This window comes from Centruroides vittatus, unplaced genomic scaffold (genome assembly GCF_030686945.1).
Source record: "Centruroides vittatus isolate TY-2023 unplaced genomic scaffold, ASM3068694v2 contig_602, whole genome shotgun sequence".
Lineage (NCBI taxonomy): Eukaryota > Metazoa > Arthropoda > Arachnida > Scorpiones > Buthidae > Centruroides > Centruroides vittatus.
In genome coordinates, this window is record NW_027122368.1 from 701,193 (window position 1) to 719,975 (window position 18,783).

The 18,783-nt window shown below is 37.2% G+C and overlaps 3 protein-coding genes and 1 long non-coding RNA gene across 4 annotated transcripts in view; 1 reads left to right on the top strand and 3 right to left on the bottom strand.

The window, feature by feature from the left end:
* The window catches only part of LOC136979299 (dolichyl-diphosphooligosaccharide--protein glycosyltransferase subunit STT3B-like), a 48,379-nt gene extending 47,811 nt beyond the window's left edge, over positions 1 to 568 (bottom strand). Inside the window, exon 1 of the mRNA XM_067275242.1 lies at positions 301 to 568. Coding sequence (XP_067131343.1) covers positions 301 to 491 — 191 coding nt within the window. The 5' untranslated portion in view covers positions 492 to 568. The remainder of the gene's footprint in view (positions 1 to 300) is intronic.
* A 3,334-nt stretch (positions 569 to 3,902) lies between these two features.
* On the bottom strand, positions 3,903 to 10,750 carry LOC136979332 (double-stranded RNA-specific editase Adar-like). The gene is made up of 3 exons (XM_067275279.1): positions 10,686 to 10,750; positions 8,681 to 8,917; positions 3,903 to 4,182 (listed from the first exon to the last, which is right to left on the bottom strand). Exons 1-3 carry the CDS (start codon positions 10,748 to 10,750, stop codon positions 3,903 to 3,905), a joined length of 582 nt encoding a protein of 193 aa, XP_067131380.1.
* A 1,304-nt stretch (positions 10,751 to 12,054) lies between these two features.
* On the bottom strand, positions 12,055 to 13,053 carry LOC136979282 (uncharacterized). Its single transcript, XR_010881367.1, has 2 exons — positions 12,973 to 13,053; positions 12,055 to 12,230 (listed from the first exon to the last, which is right to left on the bottom strand). It is a non-coding gene; the product is annotated as an uncharacterized lncRNA (long non-coding RNA).
* A 4,249-nt stretch (positions 13,054 to 17,302) lies between these two features.
* On the top strand, positions 17,303 to 18,612 carry LOC136979333 (proclotting enzyme-like). The gene is made up of 3 exons (XM_067275280.1): positions 17,303 to 17,412; positions 17,478 to 17,781; positions 18,310 to 18,612. Exons 1-3 carry the CDS (start codon positions 17,393 to 17,395, stop codon positions 18,481 to 18,483), a joined length of 498 nt encoding a protein of 165 aa, XP_067131381.1. The 5' UTR covers positions 17,303 to 17,392; the 3' UTR covers positions 18,484 to 18,612.
* Positions 18,613 to 18,783: the final 171 nt, after the last annotated feature.

The following is an 18,783-nucleotide window of genomic DNA, read 5'->3' on the forward strand; positions in this document are numbered from 1 at the left end:
TTGTATGGTATTTAATCAAATTGCAGAGAATAAAATAGTTATTTTTATGAATTCAAGTTTAAAAATTTGATAAAAGTATAATAAACTGGCCTGTGTATTTCCTCACAATTCAAAAGTATGTTTAAAATTATTATTCTTACTCGAAATTCATAGATTAGCGACATTACATTTATTCACAATTTAAGATAATTACATGTTATCGGCCGAAAACGGTTTCTTTAACATGTCATAGGTGTATATTTTTTTCCAAAACTCAGTTCAAATTTTAATTAAAGAATACTTTTAAACACCTAAACTTACCACGGATCGAATTCGTGTATGATGCTTTCGAAACGAATGACGGCAAATAATCGCGAACTGAAGCCCGCTAACCATGCCAGGCTGAGTATGGTAAATCTGAGCAAACTTTGCCATCCGATGGCTTGAAGGAGAGGATTAGTTTGAGATTTCGTCTTTCCTTCGTGTTGCTTGTTGTTCCCGGTAGTCGCCATCTTGTAACCAGTAGACCAGCGACTTACACGTCACTTCTAAACGTGCAGCTTCGTCCACCAATTGCCGATCGCCAACAGATAAACTCGCCGTGCGGCTCCGTCACAGTTTTTTAAAATTTACTCAATTTAAAATTGGTTAAATAATTAACGGAAAATTTTGTTAACTGTTTTATTTTACATTATTTATTCTTAAAACAATTTTATAATTAATATTTAATTATTTATGCATTTCGTGACATACAAAAGTTTTCGCGGAAGCGTAATAAAGTTAATTGACGAAAACGCAAGACTCTTTGCAAATCGAATGAATTTGTCGGGTTTATTTTTTCGTTTTATAAATAAAAACGTGCGGCCTGTCAACGTGTTTTCTTAATCCGAATAACTAATCTCAATGTAACGGATTTAATGACTCAATGAATTATCTGTGTGGTCGCTTATTAGTTTTCATTATGCCAGCGTCCGCTAAGCAACGAGTTGGCCCACGGGAGCGAAAGACGGAAACCACGTTCCTATCTGGATTTAATTACGAAATACTACATATTATTTACCAGTCCTATCGGAATCAAAGGCCATAGACGAATATTTTACACTTGCCACTTAGTAACGGAGTTTTGTTCGTAATTCGATACATTCGGAACTTCGTCGGTACAAAATTTTATTTCCCGTCTTCATTTAAATTGAAAACAGAATATTCTTTAGTGAATGCCGTACGTTGTTATTTGAAACTTACTTCCGGAAGCAGTTTAAAATCCGAGACTGTTTCTATTTACGGTGAAATCCTGATGAAAAAGTACGAAATTTACAACTACAAAAGTATTAGACGATAACAATATATCATTCGTCGTTACACAGTTCCGTGTCTCGTGCTTTCAAACGCAAAATGCTGTACTTTTAAAGAAACTTTTTTCGATTTTGTAACTACTTTCATTCTGTCATAACTCCCATGAATCTTCCAACTTGTGAAAACTTTTTCCAACAATCAAAATTCACGATATTAGAATACAATAACAAAGCAAGAACTCCAACCAATCCATAGTATTGATATGTTTAAAATTTCACATTTGAATGTAAACTGTCACTTCGTTTATCAAAATAGTATTTAACAATTCATTTTTATGCACAAATTTAACACAACCCATATAACTTCTATTTAAACACTATTTAAAATAATTAACAGCGGAATGGATCTCATATCTATATATATATAATCGAGACGAGTTAATAATAATAATAATAATAATAATAATCAGCGCAGAGCCCAAACGGTTAGGAGTTGAAAGTTCAAATTTGGTACACAGTTAGGGTACGTCACGAGAACGCACACTAAGAAGGGATTTTTCGAAATTCTTCTCCACGGAGAAGAGGGATAGGAATAAGGCTTAACACTTCCATCAACAATGGAAGTGTTACGTAACAATGAAATTGTCAACAACAAAAGTGTTACGTAACAATGGAATTGTCAACTATAAAAGTGTTACGTAACAATGGAATTGTCAACTATAAAAGTGTTACGTAACAATAGAATTGTTAAGAGAAAGCGACGTGCAAGACGCAGTTGCAGTTTTTTCGTTTTTGCGGGAAATCGAACATATTTTTAGACCCATCTAAAAATTCTGTAATTAATCTGGAAACAGGGGTGACCAATTCTTGCATTCTATGAAAACGGGTGAGGTTGACTGTAACGTAATAATCTTAATTTTCGCTAAAACGGTTAGGAGTTGAAAGTTGAAATTTGGTACACAGATAGGGTACCAAATTTAAGTACCAAAGTGTTAAGTAACGATGATAGTGTGAAGTAACAATGGAGAACGAGAGAAAGCGACGTGCAAGATTTACGGGCTCTGGAAAAAAAAAGAAAAAAGAAAAAGAGTAATATGTTAGAACACATTCGATTTTCAAATTTAAACAGATTAGTTCGGTTTTTCTCGACTTTTCTTCTTTAGAACGTTCGATGAAAATCGAACGATATAATCAGAACACGTCGTGAAAATCGAACAATATTAGAACATTCGATTTTCAAATTCGATCTTTCTTTAGAAATACTTAGTTTGTTGATGAAATTACTTTCTTTCTTTTGTGACTATAACGTAATAATCTTAATCTTCGCTATCGTTACTTTTGCCCGAGCAACGCCGGGCCTACTTGCTAGTTTATTCATAATATACCAAGTAAAATGTTTCGAACAACTTTAATTTGTAAATTCAATTTCGAAGGAAAAATTCCAGAAGAAAAAAATGAAAATAACAAATGTCGTCATTTTTGATCGGCTTTCTTTGGTTTATGTGAACATCCACATTCAACATTTCTACATTACAATTACAAATATGCTTTCGCTTTTCATATACAATTATAAGGCTATATATTAGGTATAAATTTATGTAAAAGTTAATCAGGCGTCTATAAACTTAAATGCCATTTACAAGACATTCAAAAACACATTTTAGAAAATAATGTAATGTGTAAAATTCGCATTTTTCTAAATTATTCAAAATTGTTATAACGGCAAATAACAACATTTATAAAGATAAATCAACACCAAATGAAAAAATATGGTATTTGGTGTATTTGGTAAAAGTTCCATTAAAATGACAAGACGAAATCATCCTGATAGAACCGTTTGGTCATCCATGTTCCTAAACCCGCATTTTGAAATGCTTCTTTCAAAATGGTTTTCGCTACTTGATAATTCAGGGAAGATTGTTTTGAATCTAAATACGACTTTGGTCTTCTATTCAACTGTCGATCGGCGACATTTGGAATTCTGTTGTATAAATTATGAAATCGATAAAAGAGTGTTCCCTTCTCAATCTGGAAATGTTTCCATCTGGTAATTTGCCCGTAGTTGAATTTATAATTTCTGGTGTTTTAAATTCTAGTGACCAATTAATACTAGAATCCGGAAGATCCGCAAACTAGTAGTATTCGAGACTTTTCATTCAGCATATTTTATGTTTTTTAAATGATAAGATTCCGGCAAAGTGATTTCACAAAACGACCCCACATAGATCTGATTATATATCCGGAATAATCTCACTTCCGAAATAATACTTTCCAGCTATATCGGTTGTATAAAATGACTAAGCAGGAACCTTGAATTCCTAAAACGTTCCACGAGGCAATTTTATCAGAACAGGACACGGTGGTAAATTGCTCTTTGTTACGTTTTATTACTTCTACCGTTTGAATTCCATCATTACTTTCAATGTCAAAAGATTCTTTTCGGAATTCGTTTTTCGACCTCAAAACTCCATAAGCACCGCGATGTAAAGATTGGCGACTAAACTCTTCGGGAAAACGTATTCTCGCATCACCACACGGCGGTTCGCTAATGTAAAGATGAAATTTTACGTCGGGTTGGAGTCGGTTCCGTTACATTCGATAAAGATTGAGTAGTTTTTCGTCCAGTGGCTATCATCGTAAATGAGAATACAGAGAACTTTTCAAACATCTTCGTACGAGTACTTCTGCGTGACAATCGTTCAAAGACGTACACGTACTATCTATACTTACAATTTTTCCAATAACGCCTTTTGTGCCAGTGCATACAGAAATAATTTCCATCTCATCCATTTCTGAATTGCGCGTCATGGAAATTCCGGCCAATATTTTCCGTTTTGTGTAATCTTTATTGTTACCAGTGGCGTGCCGTGACATTTGATGATAGGGAAGCTGTGTTTGTGTAAGAAGCCGACTTACAGGGGCAATCAATTAATTGCGCATCAGGGCCCGTTCGTATTCGTTTGTTCGATAAGCCAGTAAAAACCGTATACTTCTTTAAATGTATTTTTAATAGATTATCTGACGTACTTAATAAATAACAGAGGTAATTATATTGAACTTTCATATTAGATTCAATAAATTCCCTATGCCCTCTAAATGCCAATTCTTGCTTTGAGAAAAAACATATAACATCTATTAATCGTAATTATCATGTTATAATTTTCATTATTTATTTTATATTGTCTATCAATGTTAAATTCTATTCCGCTTCGATTTGCAAATTGCTTCAATTTTACGAAAGAATCGTCATTCGTCATAAATTTTATCGTCAAAATGTCAAAATTTTTTTGTCGACGTATTTATATTTAATTTAGGCATCGGTCTTTCTCTTTTAATAATGTTTTCTTTTTCATTATATGGTCTAGAGCCAAAACTTTTTTAAAATAAATTTTTGAATCACTAGCCACGACATAAGGGCTAAAATTAAAAATATCAGAAAAACTTACTTGGTAAAACAAAATATGTGATGAATATACCTACCTAGTACAAAAAATTCTTTAATTGTATGAATACACTTTTAAAGAAACTTATAATTAAATATAACTTTGTGAAGAAACGTACATAAAAATAACAAAATATTCTTTACTTTTTAAATCTTAAAACAATCCACTTAGTGAAATAGCTCCCTACGAGTGGCTAATGAATGGAATCAGAGACGTCCTGGTCAGTGGCGTAGCGAACATAACTGGCGCCCGGGGCACGACACTTTATTGGCGCCCCCTCCCCCTTCCAGAAACACGTATAGTTTGTCTTGGAGACCGTTTGGGCACCCCTCTGCGAGTGGCGCCCGGAGCATGATACACCTACACCCCTTGCACCCCCTCGATACGCTACTGGTTCTGGTAGGTGTTCGGCGCGTGCATGCACCAGGTTGCCAATTCCCGAGGGTGCCGACCGATACCGGTCAATGTCAAATGCCTCTTTTGTCGCGCCATTAGTATATCTCAAAGGACGCCACAGAGCTGTTGTAAATTTTAAACGTTTCTCACCATAAGTTTAACATATTTAGATTTTTACAGCTAATAGTCATTATTTTTCTAACTAATTCGTTTTAATATCAGGTGTACACGGATCCCTCAGTACAGTGGGGAAATCAGTTCCCCACTGTACTGAGCTAGTGATTGGTTCGGTTGAGCTTTTGTTTAAGTAAAATTCTGGTTCTTTCAGCAGGGTTTTATTTATGTCCCCATTCCCTAATCTCTTAATTATTTAACTACTTCTTAGTAGAAATAAGTCGAAACCAGTTACTTTGTACTTGAATATCTGTAGTCTTGGGAAAACATTGGAAAGACAAATTTTTATGACAACGGATATATAAATCGTAAATTTTAAAAAAATAAATTCTAGAGCTTTTTTTGTACCTTGTACGTCTCATTAAATTTAATTGTAAATGATGCTGCCAAAGTAACAGTTAATTTTTTAACATTATGCAAGAATTGTACACGTTTTTTTCTGCATTCCCTTACAGATGGGACATACTATAATCGTAATATCACCGGTTTAACATTGAAATTCGTAAGTAATATAAGATGGGAGAGCAGAATAAACGCAGAATAAATATATCAAATATTTTAATGGATTTTTTTTTTTTTTAACTCTTGTCAACTATACGGAACTATCATAAAAACATGCCAGTAAACACCTATCGGTTGGGTTAAGTTATAAATCTAGTCTAGGGTGAGCAACCGTTTTTATAACGTGGGCCAGAATAAATTTTACGTTTTTTTCCGCGGGCCGTAGTAGTCAATTGACGCCTTCTTGTGACTCGTAATTGTTTTAGTCTGCAAATATGAAATAAATAAATAAAAAGTTAATTACTACATTTATTTCTCTTATCGTTTTCGAAAATTACAAAGAATTGGAAAAATAACTATTAATTAGTTAGTTATTTTTCCAATTTAATAATCTATTAAAGATCTCGCGGGCAGGATAGAAACTTTTCGCCAGCCGTAACTGGCCCGCGGGCTGCCCGCCGTTGATCTAGTCTGCTCGTGATTCACATAATCGGGCGAGGGTGGCCGAATATCTAGCAGGCGGCTAACAGCCCACAACCGCTCCGGGATATAATGTAGGACTCTTTACGAGTGTGTCGCTTCTACCAGCTAAACCGGGTGAGGTTGGTGCACTGTACACCGCATGTGCTAATGCCTATATAATCTGGCTGATTAGAAACTGACCCGGTTTCGACATTCCTTTCGCCACCGAATTATTCGAATATACAATAGCAATCTTATCGTTTTTTTTCACATGTAGTATAGAAATTTGTAAAAGATACATGATGCAGTTATAATAAAATATTCATTTTAATTAATTCAAAGTACGTTAAAATATGAAAATTTATTATTTAGGTATTCCTTAAATCGTGTTTTCTTATATGTTCAGCATCAAACACAAGACCGCGTTATTTATTAAACAGTTGGCACTTTTCCACCTCTATTAGTTGAGACGAGATTTTATTTCACTCGTTTCGGGCATTTCGCTCCTCTTCAGTCAACTAATAAAACAATATACAACATTTCAAATAATATAACATACACCGATAGATACCACAAAAATTAATTTAAAACGTACCGTTAATTCCTTGAACTCAAGGGTGCGCGTGCACAGCACAATTTGGACCTCAAAGTTACAGCAACAAACGTACATGTTCTATGTACGGCGAATTAAATTATAAAATCTCCTTTAAAATATATAAACATACAGGCTTATTTTATACATATCGGTATATTAAGCATACTCGGTATCTTACTTTTTAAAATTGAACGCAATAAATCTTTAATCTTCTTTTTGACGAACTTTTTTCTTTTCTTCATTGTTGTTTTATCTGACAAAGTAATAAATGTTTGGATTTGGTGTTAACTAAAACCTGAAATGGCGCCTAACGCCAAGCTCTAATGCCAAATTGTCATAATAATTATTTATTTATTATAGCCGACTCTAGCCCGATAATTCGGCTTTTGTGGATGTATAGCTTTGTAACGGGTTAGTCGTTATTTATTTTTGTTAACTAAAACACTCACTTTTCATCTGGCGCTAGCTCGTTATTACGCACTTGTTTGTTGATCATTTGCATATTCTGCTGGTCATGACGATCTGAATTTACATAATTTACTGTATAGCCAAAAGTAGCCAAGTTAGGCTAAATCTGTTTTTTATTTTTTATATGACTATAATATTCTTAACCAGTTCTTGTTTATATTTATGCTTAAATTTTTATTTATAGAATTACTGGACTTTATGATAGCCACACTCTCTTTAAATTTTCTATTATAAGCGTATTTTTCTTTATATAAAATTTTTGCACCATCTTGATCTATATTACAATTATTAAGTAGGCAATGATCATGAAATACAGAGTTTACCCGATTGTATCTTAAGTCGGCGACGTGTTCCTTTAATCTGATATTTAACTTACGTTTCGTTTATTTAACTTTCGTTTATTACAGTACGTTATTCGTTAATTATTTAACTTAGAGATGAATCATAAAGTCCAGTAATTCTATAAATAAAAATTTAAGCATAAATATAAACAAGAACTGGTTAAGAATATTATAGTCATATAAAAAATAAAAAACAGATTTAGCCTAACTTGGCTACTTTTGGCTATACAGTAAATTATGTAAATTCAGATCGTCATGACCAGCAGAATATGCAAATGATCAACAAACAAGTGCGTAATAACGAGCTAGCGCCAGATGAAAAGTGAGTGTTTTAGTTAACAAAAATAAATAACGACTAACCCGTTACAAAGCTATACATCCACAAAAGCCGAATTATCGGGCTAGAGTCGGCTATAATAAATAAATAATTATTATGACAATTTGGCATTAGAGCTTGGCGTTAGGCGCCATTTCAGGTTTTAGTTAACACCAAATCCAAACATTTATTACTTTGTCAGATAAAACAACAATGAAGAAAAGAAAAAAGTTCGTCAAAAAGAAGATTAAAGATTTATTGCGTTCAATTTTAAAAAGTAAGATACCGAGTATGCTTAATATACCGATATGTATAAAATAAGCCTGTATGTTTATATATTTTAAAGGAGATTTTATAATTTAATTCGCCGTACGTAGAACATGTACGTTTGTTGCTGTAACTTTGAGGTCCAAATTGTGCTGTGCACGCGCACCCTTGAGTTCAAGGAATTAACGGTACGTTTTAAATTAATTTTTGTGGTATCTATCGGTGTATGCTATATTGTTTGAAATGTTGTATTATTGTTTTATTAGTTGACTGAAGAGGAGCGAAATGCCCGAAACGAGTGAAATAAAATCTCGTCTCAACTAATAGAGGTGGAAAAGAACAGATTTCTTTCCTTCTATTAAATTAAATTTTAAATCTGGATGAAGTTCGTTTAATAGCGCAACGGGATGTTTTCCTTCCGCATCGGTGTTCATTACGATATCTACATCCATTTTCTCAGAATATTCCATAGAAATCTTGTTTGGCTTTGGAGAACTCGAACTCGGTTAAAGTTGTCGACGTTCTTATTAGGAATATCTGACGAATTAGGGACATAACCGAAAGCTGCTAATGCATTCTCTGGAGCTGTATGTTTTGCCATTTGTTTAGAATGACCTCGGCCAGTGAATTCTTTATTATTGATTTTAACAGTTACGGTAAATATGGGACGATAGGAGGTACGGCTGTTTGAGAGGTTTTCTTCCATAAAATTAATCAAATCTACACTAATTTCACTCGAATATTGCCAAAACACGTATAATTTGTTGGAAATGATCGATATAAAATATGCTACGAACAAAGAATTGTCGGAATACTTATCGAATGTACCCCGTTCGAAGACGCCATTGTTTAAGCTTGTTTTCGTCGCGGAGCGTCACATCGGACGGGGCGCGTACGAAGAGTGTCACGTGACAGCTGTCGGCGCTATTCCATCACGTGACTACTCATCTCTGATGTGTTTCCGGAGAACTTATTCTTTTTGCGAAGAATTCGCTGAACTTTGGAGACATCACGTGATAGATCATAATATACTATTAAATTTTTTTTGTTATTAGAAACGACTTATTATTATTATTATTATATTGACTATATGAAGCAGCAAAGGTAAAACCTGCTGGCTAACGACAATAATTCTATCATGATTAATATTTATCATCATAATATATATATCAGATGCAACATAAGATGTCTAATGTCTTGATGTAAATAAATATAATTCAATTTTGTTTAAGACATGAAAGAGATTAGACCATTTAAAACAGAGCAGAATTATTATATATCACATTATCATATGTTGTTATATGATTTTAATCCATATTTAGAATGGAATGATGTTTTAATATTTCTATTAATGATGTCTCCAAAGTTCAGCGAATTCTTCGCAAAAAGAATAAGCTCTCGGGAAACACATCAGAGATGAGTAGTCACGTGATGGAATAGCGCCGACAGCTGTCACGTGACACTCTTCGTACGCGCCCCGTCCGATGTGACGCTCCGCGACGAAAACAAGCTTAAACAATGGCGTCTTCGAACGGGGTACATTCGATAAGTATTCCGACAATTTTTTGTTCGTAGCATATTTTATATCGATCATTTCCAACAAATTATACGTGTTTTGGCAATATTCGAGTGAAATTAGTGTAGATTTGATTAATTTTATGGAAGAAAACCTCTCAAACAGCCGTACCCCCTAAACAGCACAATTGCCCGATGTGCTGGCCCTTCACTTTCCGCTGTAAACTGCAAATCAGTTTTTAATTCGTTTGATATCCTTAAAGCATCTTTCCACGGCTGCCCTACGGCACTTCTGATCGTCCATCCCACGAAGAAAGACTTTTTCTCGTTAACAATTCGGTCGAATTAATAATCAAATAATCGCCAGCTTACATTTTGATCTTGCCTATAATTGCAAATTTTGCAATATTTCAAAATACTGCACGAAATTAAATTGTTTTATGTTCTAAATATTCCAAAATGTTCGAAACGCTGGTCATGTTGCCAACCAAAAATAAAAACGATAATCTTTATTGTTCTTATTGACTTTTTGACTCATCCTGATATATTAATATTTAAATTGCACATGTATAAAAAACGTAAATATCAATATAGTTTAATTTAAACGAATTGGATGTACTGTACTTTTCTTTTTTCGGTACTTAATCAAATTGAACAACAATTATCAGTCGGCGTGCTTAGTGATGATGTATCGGATCTTGAACCTGGTCGTACAGTACATACTAACTTCTTTCTAATTCATCACTTTGACTTTCTTCCCTACCGAGGATTGGGGAAGGCTCTAGTGGTACTACACCATTATATAGCGGTAGCCCGAGCGAGACGTCATTGAGTGTACCTGGTCGCCCTCGATTTAGAGGGGGCCTATGATTCAGTGTGCCAGGAGGGGCTCCTGGCAAAACTGGAATATTTTGGCATCAGAGGGAGGTTGCTCACTTGGATCTCATCGTTTCTCCTAACTCGTACATTCCAACTCCGCTGGCGGAGTGTTTTATCAGCATCTCAAACCTTTCCGCATGGTGTTCCGCAGGAAAGCGTTCTTGCCCCTGTCCTTTTTACTTTTTATATGGCAGACTTATGGACAGCACTTCCAGCCAATGTAACGGCAATTCTCTATGCTGATGATCTTTATCTTCTAACCACCAGTACTAGACCTACCCAAGCCGCTCCCCGCATCCAGACTACTCTTCACTACCTCGAACACTGGGCAACTACATGGAGCCTATCATTCTCAGCCGCCAAAAATGCAACTATAGACTTTTCTCTGAAAATCCACCGCTCACGAATAGCACTGTCTCTAAGCTCGGGAATTATTCCCCAGCGTTCGTCATTACGTATCTTAGGTATTTATTTTTCACAGACCTTTTACGTGGCGTGTTCATGAAACCTTCCTGCGATCGAAACTGACTCGCGCAAGCTCCTATTAAAATATTTCTCCTCGCGTCGAAATGGCGCCAGAAAAGTTGACCTTCGTCTAGTATATACGGTATTAAGTCCTATGGCAACCTTCGGCTCACCTATTCTTGACGGCGCTCCTCCCATCACGATTAGTCGTATCGAAAAACCAATACACACCGCTCTTCGCACTGCGTTGGGTGTTCCAAAGTCCACACCCCCTTATCTGGCTTTACGTCGAAACAAGCTATGTTCCGTTACAGGCGAAGATACGTCAAAGAGCGATGTCCCACGCCATCGTCCAAATCTCCAGAGGTCCGTTTAGCCCCCTACACTCGATTTTTCTCTCGGCACCCTGTTTGGAATATTATCCTATACCAGTGTCCGTACGTTTTCCGGGTTTTATTCCATCTCCGCCGGAAGGTCCTGCCAATGTCACGTGTGAGACCGCGGAGTTTAGCGGGAATTTTGTAAATGAAAAGAAATTTCCTTTTTTTTTTTTTTTTCAATAGTCGAAATTGTTGTAAACACCTCCCCCTTAGAAAAACTTCGCGGAGTATTGGAGCAGAGGTCTCCTCCAACTATCAACAGTCAGGTGGGAAAGTTGACACTTGGCTGTCAAGAACTGCAAATCATCGTCAACAACGAACCGTTTTCCCACGCTAACGCTATAAAAGCTCACACTACCGGAAACTTAGGACGGATCAACCCAAGGAAGTTATTTATGTACTTGTGTCAGTCGATCTTCCGTGTCCAGGAACGGAATCCTGTCAGAGAAGACATACGACCGCGATACTCCTGTTATACCCTCTAATCTCACACATAGAAGTATTTGTTAGAACTTTGTGAACTCTCTCTCCCTAGAACGGAATATGCGTAATTCATAGCCGCCTTTTTAGAATTTATAAAGCGCATTTAACCGCATTTAATCGAGTAGAGTTTAGTCAGATAGACTTGTAACCGAATTTTGTACGTTAACTTTAGTTAATCAATAAATGTTTTGTTTGTTAACCCGTCGATCTGTCGATCCTTTTCCCGAAAAGACACCTGTCCACGTGCTCGCGACCTCCCCACTCACTTTTTGCCCTCCTAAGGGCTATTTCACACTATAACCGACTCGACCGATCGGTCCGATTCGACCGATCCTATAATCGGACCGACTAGTAGTAAAACATTCACACTGAGTACGATTATATGTCGGTGGCTGACTCGTACAGACCAATCGGAATGCGTGTTACAGATCAAAACACTAGCCAATCATGGTAAGTTTTTCAATTTAAATAGAACACATGGCCGTCATGGAAAGCGATCGAGCATTTCGAATTGTTTTAAAACATATTTCATTCGTTTCCAGAAATTGTAGTTCTCAATATGTTACAATTTATCGTCAGGCCATATCTTTGGCAATAATATCTATTGGAATGTTTTATAGTCAATCACGTACAGTACCTTCAACGTTTAGTTTCTTGGAAATCTCCGTTCAAGAATTATTATTATTTTTTTTAATGTCTTTATAATTGGCTCGCCGAATATCATAATGCCACGGATATTTTCTGACTTCGTTTATTAAAGCTTCCGAGAGAACTGTACTGTACCTTCCGCCATTTTTTAACTTCGGATAAATCTAAACTCTGATTGGTTACAGCTTCGAAGCTCTCATTGGCTGTAGCTCACCGACTGCTCCGACCCGATTACAAATATTTAACTTTTTAAATCTGTCCGACTGGAACGACCAGTCGGTCGACCAACTGCTGTTGCCATGGCAACACGATTTTTGAGTCAGACCAGTCGGTCCAGTCGGTCATAGTGTGAAACAGCCGATCCGAACCACAACGAGATCGGGTTTTAACAACCTGTGCAGTGTAAGTGGTCATTAGGGATCGTCCCAGTGGCCCTCTGCTTATCACACCCACGCATCTATCGGCAAAGGCATATGTCACCGAGCACAGTTAGAGTTCTTCCTCATCTTCGCCTCGACGAGTTATCATTTTCTACCATTGACCCTCTGGAGGTCACGTTTGCACGGTTTCAGGAGCTGCTGGAGTCCTGGCAGGGCAAATTCCTCTTGGGGCGAATGCCTCCAAATCCAGTACCCGAACGGCTAGTGCTCGTGTAGGAGCCAAGTTTCCCGGAGTTCGTGAGCCCGAAAAGTTTTTCTGGCTAGCGAACTCCGGAAAACTTGGTTTCTACACGAGCACCGTAACGTATTTTGCGCAGAGGCTCTAGGAATAAAACGAGCATTGCAAATCAGCTCCAGCTTCGACAATCCGACTGTCATTCTCTCAGACAGCAAATCAGTCGTACAGGCGGTGGGTAATGTTAACTTCGACGAGATAGATTCTATTTCGTCAGGCTGGACAGCGCTATTTGTGCCAGCCTAATTGGATGCATCGTATCTGACGTGCGCAACTTTGCTCGTTCGATCTGTAACTGTTCTATCATCAGTTAAACCTGTGGATATCAATAACAAAGCAAGCGAAAACATCCGACTTGTGAGATGTAAAAAACTTGTGCCAAGTAGAAACTTAGACGACAATCAAAATTGTGATAAGTTTTTACTTGGCGCAATTTGCTTACATCTCAGATGTTTTCGTTTCGATTTATCTAGAGTACCTAGATATCAGAGTAGCGACATACGAGTCATCGCCACCATGTTCTGTCGACTGTCATCACGTGGTCTATGGGATTACATTAAGAATGACGATGTTTTTTTAGTTTAATAAAGCATTTTATTCGTAAAAATTCTTTATTAAACTAAAAAAACGTCATTTCTTAATGTAAACCCATAGACCACGTGATGACAGTCGACAGAACATGGTGGCGATGACTCGTATGTCGCTACTCTGACATCTAGGTACTCTAGATTTACCGATTTATACGAGTGACGTTTATCAATTTACTCGCATCCTTTTACCGCAACTAAATTTATAGGTACAATGTATTTCGATTGAATATTTATTGTATTAATTTAAATTTGTAAATTATTTCAAGGCATCGAAAGTGAAAAGTAATGATATATTTATAAATAACAATTGCTCGTAACAGAGTTAACTTACGAACAATTAACGTCTGTTTTCTTTTGTTGTAAGAATTACAGTATTTTTCCTGTATACAATCGAACTAGAGGCATAACTGTAACATGGCTCCCCGACAAAAAAATCGGAAGAATGCTAATTCCAAAAGCCAATTTCCTCGAACTTTTTCGGCTTTTAAGCGTTCGTACGTCAGGACTTTGGATTACAGACGTATTCGTAGAAGGGGAGAGTCCGAGTCGAAAAGGTTTCATCGCAAACAGTTAAGAGGTATCAAGAAACAGACAAACTTCCCAAAAAGGCCCTACTCTTCATTTTTACTATACTTTTGCGATCACCAGGGTGCTTTGCGATCGGATAAGAAATGGAAAATAACCGAAGTCGCCAAAACGTTGGGAAGAAAATGGAAAACTTTAGACCAAAATACAAAAAACGGTTACGTAAATAAGGCCAAAGAAGACTGGAATAGATATCAAAACGAGAAAAGGGCACTTCATCCTTTGGTATCCAGTCCTACGAAATTGCTGAAATACGAATCGAGGCCATATTTGCCGAAGAAAAATGTACCTTCTTTCATGTTCTTTTTTAAAAATACGTATTCTTACGAGAGAGAGAAAAATCCTGAACTGAAAGTTTGGCAATTAGCTAAGCAATTAGGAAGGAAATGGAATGGTATGAAGAGAGAAGAGAAAGAAACATACCTAGAGATGGCCGAAAGAGACAGAGAACGATATTACGAACAGAAGAAAGCATTGGCTCATCTACATCCAAAATTGGCCTCGTCCAGTCGTGAAATAAGCCATTTCCATCCATTTAAATTGTTGGTCAACGACAACGACGTTCAAAACGACCAGGCTAAATATAAAAATCTAAATGAGGTGTTTGAGTATCAATATCTGTTAACTCTGTTGTTTCTGAAAATCGCATTCGATACCGAATACGATTAATTCATTCGGAACACTACAATAATTGACAAAATTTTCAAATAAAGTTCTTTTCTAATTAAGGAGATTAAAGTAATTCTGGTTATTTTCTCTTCCCGCCGGCATTAAAAAGAACTTTTTCGTATCGGTCATGGGTTCGACCGGGCTTTCAATGGGGGCGACCGAGTAGCCAGAAACAGGACAGGCTGCCCCGAGACCAAAATAGGTGATAAGCCAAGGACTTGGCTTTTCACCTATTTTGAGTGTCGTTCCTCGTTTCTCGTCTGTGTCGTGGTGGGTCGTATCCTTTCGTAACGGTCGAAATTATAGACGTTTGTCCGTATAACCTTAACACATCGTTTTATAAAAATATTTTATATATTTAAATTTTATACAAATACAGATTCTATTGTTATTATATGTTTGCAGAGAGGTGAATCACGTGCTAGGAAACATGACATCATTGCCGTATCACGTAAGGTCTCTAATATTTAGCGAAAAAAATACAAAGGCATCCTCGAGGAGAATAAGTTCTCGGGAAATGTTGCAGATGTCACCTGACTATATGACATGAAACGCGGTCACATAATACATTTTTAGATTGCCGAATTCGGCTGATTGTTTCACAGTATTAGTAGAATGTTCTCCGCATTTTCCTGTTTGGATCACTCGCCTACTGTGATTAGTTAATTACTCTTTTTCGGAGTAATGACGTCATTAGCCGAATTCATGGAAGGCCTCCGCCATCCAACGTACTTTACTGTACGAAGATCAGCGAGCAACAAACGTCTAGACCCTGAGAGGTCCAATGACATTTAACTTCTACATTCACTGTTTCATTTATTGAATTAAACAGTTGATTTATTTTAATTCCAAAATAGATAATTGACACTAAACGAAGTTTCCTCTGACTGAGTGTTCCTTGCGAATGTATGAATTCGCTGCATGGTTGAGAAACTGAGCTGAACAGATGCACTCCCAGACCCGCCGTAAGCAGGCGTGCAAGGCGTGCACCGCACGCGGGCGGCACGTCCAGGGGCGGCAAATTGGTATTACTGGCAAGCTCAGCGTAGATAGTCGTAGTTAAACAGGGGCGGCATAATCGGTATTGCACACGGGCGCTCAAACAGCTAGCGGCACTGCTTATGGTGCCGTGAATATTAATGACATTAAATCATATAATTCTTTTAGTACATCATTGTTAGTCATTTAGTACGTCATTAATTATAATATGTTTTATGACTTGTCAATATAGTCTGGACATAAAGATAGATATTGCGATTCACTAGGTAATTTAGATAAATTAAAAAATTCTCCATAAAAATGACTTAATTTAAAGAATTAAAACGCGCTTCGGAAAATTGTTTCTCGCAATATTTGAAATTGTTAACGTGTAAAAGTGATAAAAATTCGAAAGATTTTATGTCTGAAAATCTGAAAAATACAATAGCAATCTTATCATTGTTTTTCACATGTATAGAAATTTGTAATAAAATAAATAATGCGGTTATAATAAAATATTAATTTTAAGTAACTCAAAGTACGTTAAAATACGAAAATAATCGCACAATACGTATTTATATTTTAGAAAAGAGAAGGAAAGTGGCACATTAGCCTCTCTGGTCGTTTCGCTTAGCAACTGGCAACGTTGGTCGGAAAAAGAGCCGCAAAGGCTATAATCTCCATATGAAATTGTGAAAAGAAAGAAAGAAAGGAAAGTGGCACTTCCACAGCTTCCATGGACTACACGCCACTGCGATTGCTTGTTTTCTCATAAAGATCTTTCTGGTGCCATCGGATGCAGAAACAAGAAATTACATGGGAATAAGCCTCGTGAATACAGGCTTCGTGAACTCAGAACTCATTACGATAGGAACCGATCAGCACTTACGGGTGCTGGTCAGAAGACACCAGAAAAGATGCAATAGACCATTGATTGGCTTCGATCGGATGGTCCGAATGGACCATCTGACCCAAGCATGCCTTTCACGTGTGAATTTTTAAGAAAATTCACACGTGAAAAGCACGTCTTCGGCAGATTGCCCTTGTGTCGTATTACCTTATCCCACGGTTACAATCATGCGCAACGCTGTTTTTACTTTTAGCCAAACGAAGCAGTTGCCTTCGTGGTATAAAATCAAGTATAAAAAATTCTACTAAGATTTGCTTCTACTTTTGTTTCCCCCCTTTTAGGCGGTCGTTTATTTGACCAGGAGAAGCCTGACCAGAGGAACCTATTGCGGGGGACGCTCTAGTATCCAGTCGACACGTCATAACTGCCTCACACTGCGTGATGGACAGTAGAGGAAATGTGTAGGTATGGAATTTTTCTTGTACTTCTTTTATTACTTTGCAAATAACCTATTTCGCATACGCAGAATGAATCCGTCCAGTCTGACCGTTCGGTTGGGCGAGCACACGTTGAACGACGACTCAGACGGAGCCAACCCGATCGACTTTCGAGTACGAGATATGAGGAGTCACCCCGATTTCGTTCGAAGAACGTTCAAGAACGACATCGCCATTCTGATTCTAAAAGGGGCGGTCCGATTCGGCGAATTCATTAGACCCATTTGTCTCCCCTACGATCAGCTGAGGAACGAAGATCCTACGGGAAGGAACGCCTTCCTGGCAGGATGGGGAACTACAGCTTTCGATCAGTGCCATTTCACCTTTTTTCATGTATTTAATCCGTACGTTTTTTCTTAATTTTGGCGTTTTATGGACGGAAACTTCAATACCGAATTGACGGAGATCCGGATTCCAATTTGGACTAACAACGAGTGTCTCCAGGTTTTTCAACGAGAGGTGCCCATCACTGGAGAGTACATCTACGCGGGTGTTCGCGATGGCAGCAAGGATTCTTGTCAGATGAGAGGAATTCGAACGTTTTCATTCTGCCGGATGGTCGCATGCTAAGTTCTAGCTTATTGCCCTGGAGGATCCGAGTTCGAATCCCTTGCATAATTTATCGTGGATGGTAAACAGTGGCGAGTCGTCTTCTGTTCGATTGCTCATTTCGGAACAAGACGCATAACATAAGCCTAATGGCCAGCATTAGAACCGGTGCACGTTAGAACCAAAATGGTGAAAATTGTCGTTGACGTCGATTGTCGTCGTAATCTTGCCGAATTAGCCAATCAAACAATCGAGTTATTCGCAGAATATTTTCCAAAAACTAAATACGATAATGCTTTTGTTTTTCTGTAGGGAGATTCGGGAGGACCTTCGATGCTTACGGCCGAGAGATCGACTACGGATTTTTCACGATATTATATAATCGGGGTGGTGTCGTTTGGCAAGAGATGCGCCACTCCCGGTTATCCGGGAGTATACACACGAGTCACCGAATACCTGGACTGGATCGCAGACAACTTGGTTTAGAACACTGCCTTCTCTGTTATTTATTTTTTCCTCGTATCGTTTTATTTAAAAAATAAAATTGACTATTCCACGCGACGGTTTCATCTTCCAGTTCTCATTCTTTCAGGTTCTACCAAATTACTCTCAAAATTATTTGGGATACGCAGGAGTGTTTCATGTGTAACAGATAATAAATGTTTCTATTATGAAGTAAACAAGTTATTCTCATCAGTCAAATTAGAAGTAGCCACTGCCACGTCGTCGTCTTTTTTAACACTTTCGGCCTTGTCGGCACTGACATTGCCTTTTGATAGCAAGCCC

What these genes read in the sequence shown, in the direction of transcription:
- LOC136979332 (XM_067275279.1), bottom strand. Translation starts at nt 10,750, where the DNA reads ATGCTGATAAAACACTCCGCCAGCGGAGTTGGAATGTACGAGTTAGGA. An exon ending in GGAGAAACGATGAGATCCAA is followed by an intron (nt 8,918 to 10,685) that starts GTGAGCAACCTC and finishes CCTCTCAAACAG; the next exon opens with CCGTACCTCCTATCGTCCCA. An exon ending in AATATTCTGAGAAAATGGAT is followed by an intron (nt 4,183 to 8,680) that starts GTAGATATCGTA and finishes TGCCCCTGTAAG; the next exon opens with TCGGCTTCTTACACAAACAC.
- LOC136979333 (XM_067275280.1), top strand. Translation starts at nt 17,393, where the DNA reads ATGGACAGTAGAGGAAATGT. An exon ending in ATGGACAGTAGAGGAAATGT is followed by an intron (nt 17,413 to 17,477) that starts GTAGGTATGGAA and finishes TCGCATACGCAG; the next exon opens with AATGAATCCGTCCAGTCTGA. An exon ending in GCCATTTCACCTTTTTTCAT is followed by an intron (nt 17,782 to 18,309) that starts GTATTTAATCCG and finishes GTTTTTCTGTAG; the next exon opens with GGAGATTCGGGAGGACCTTC.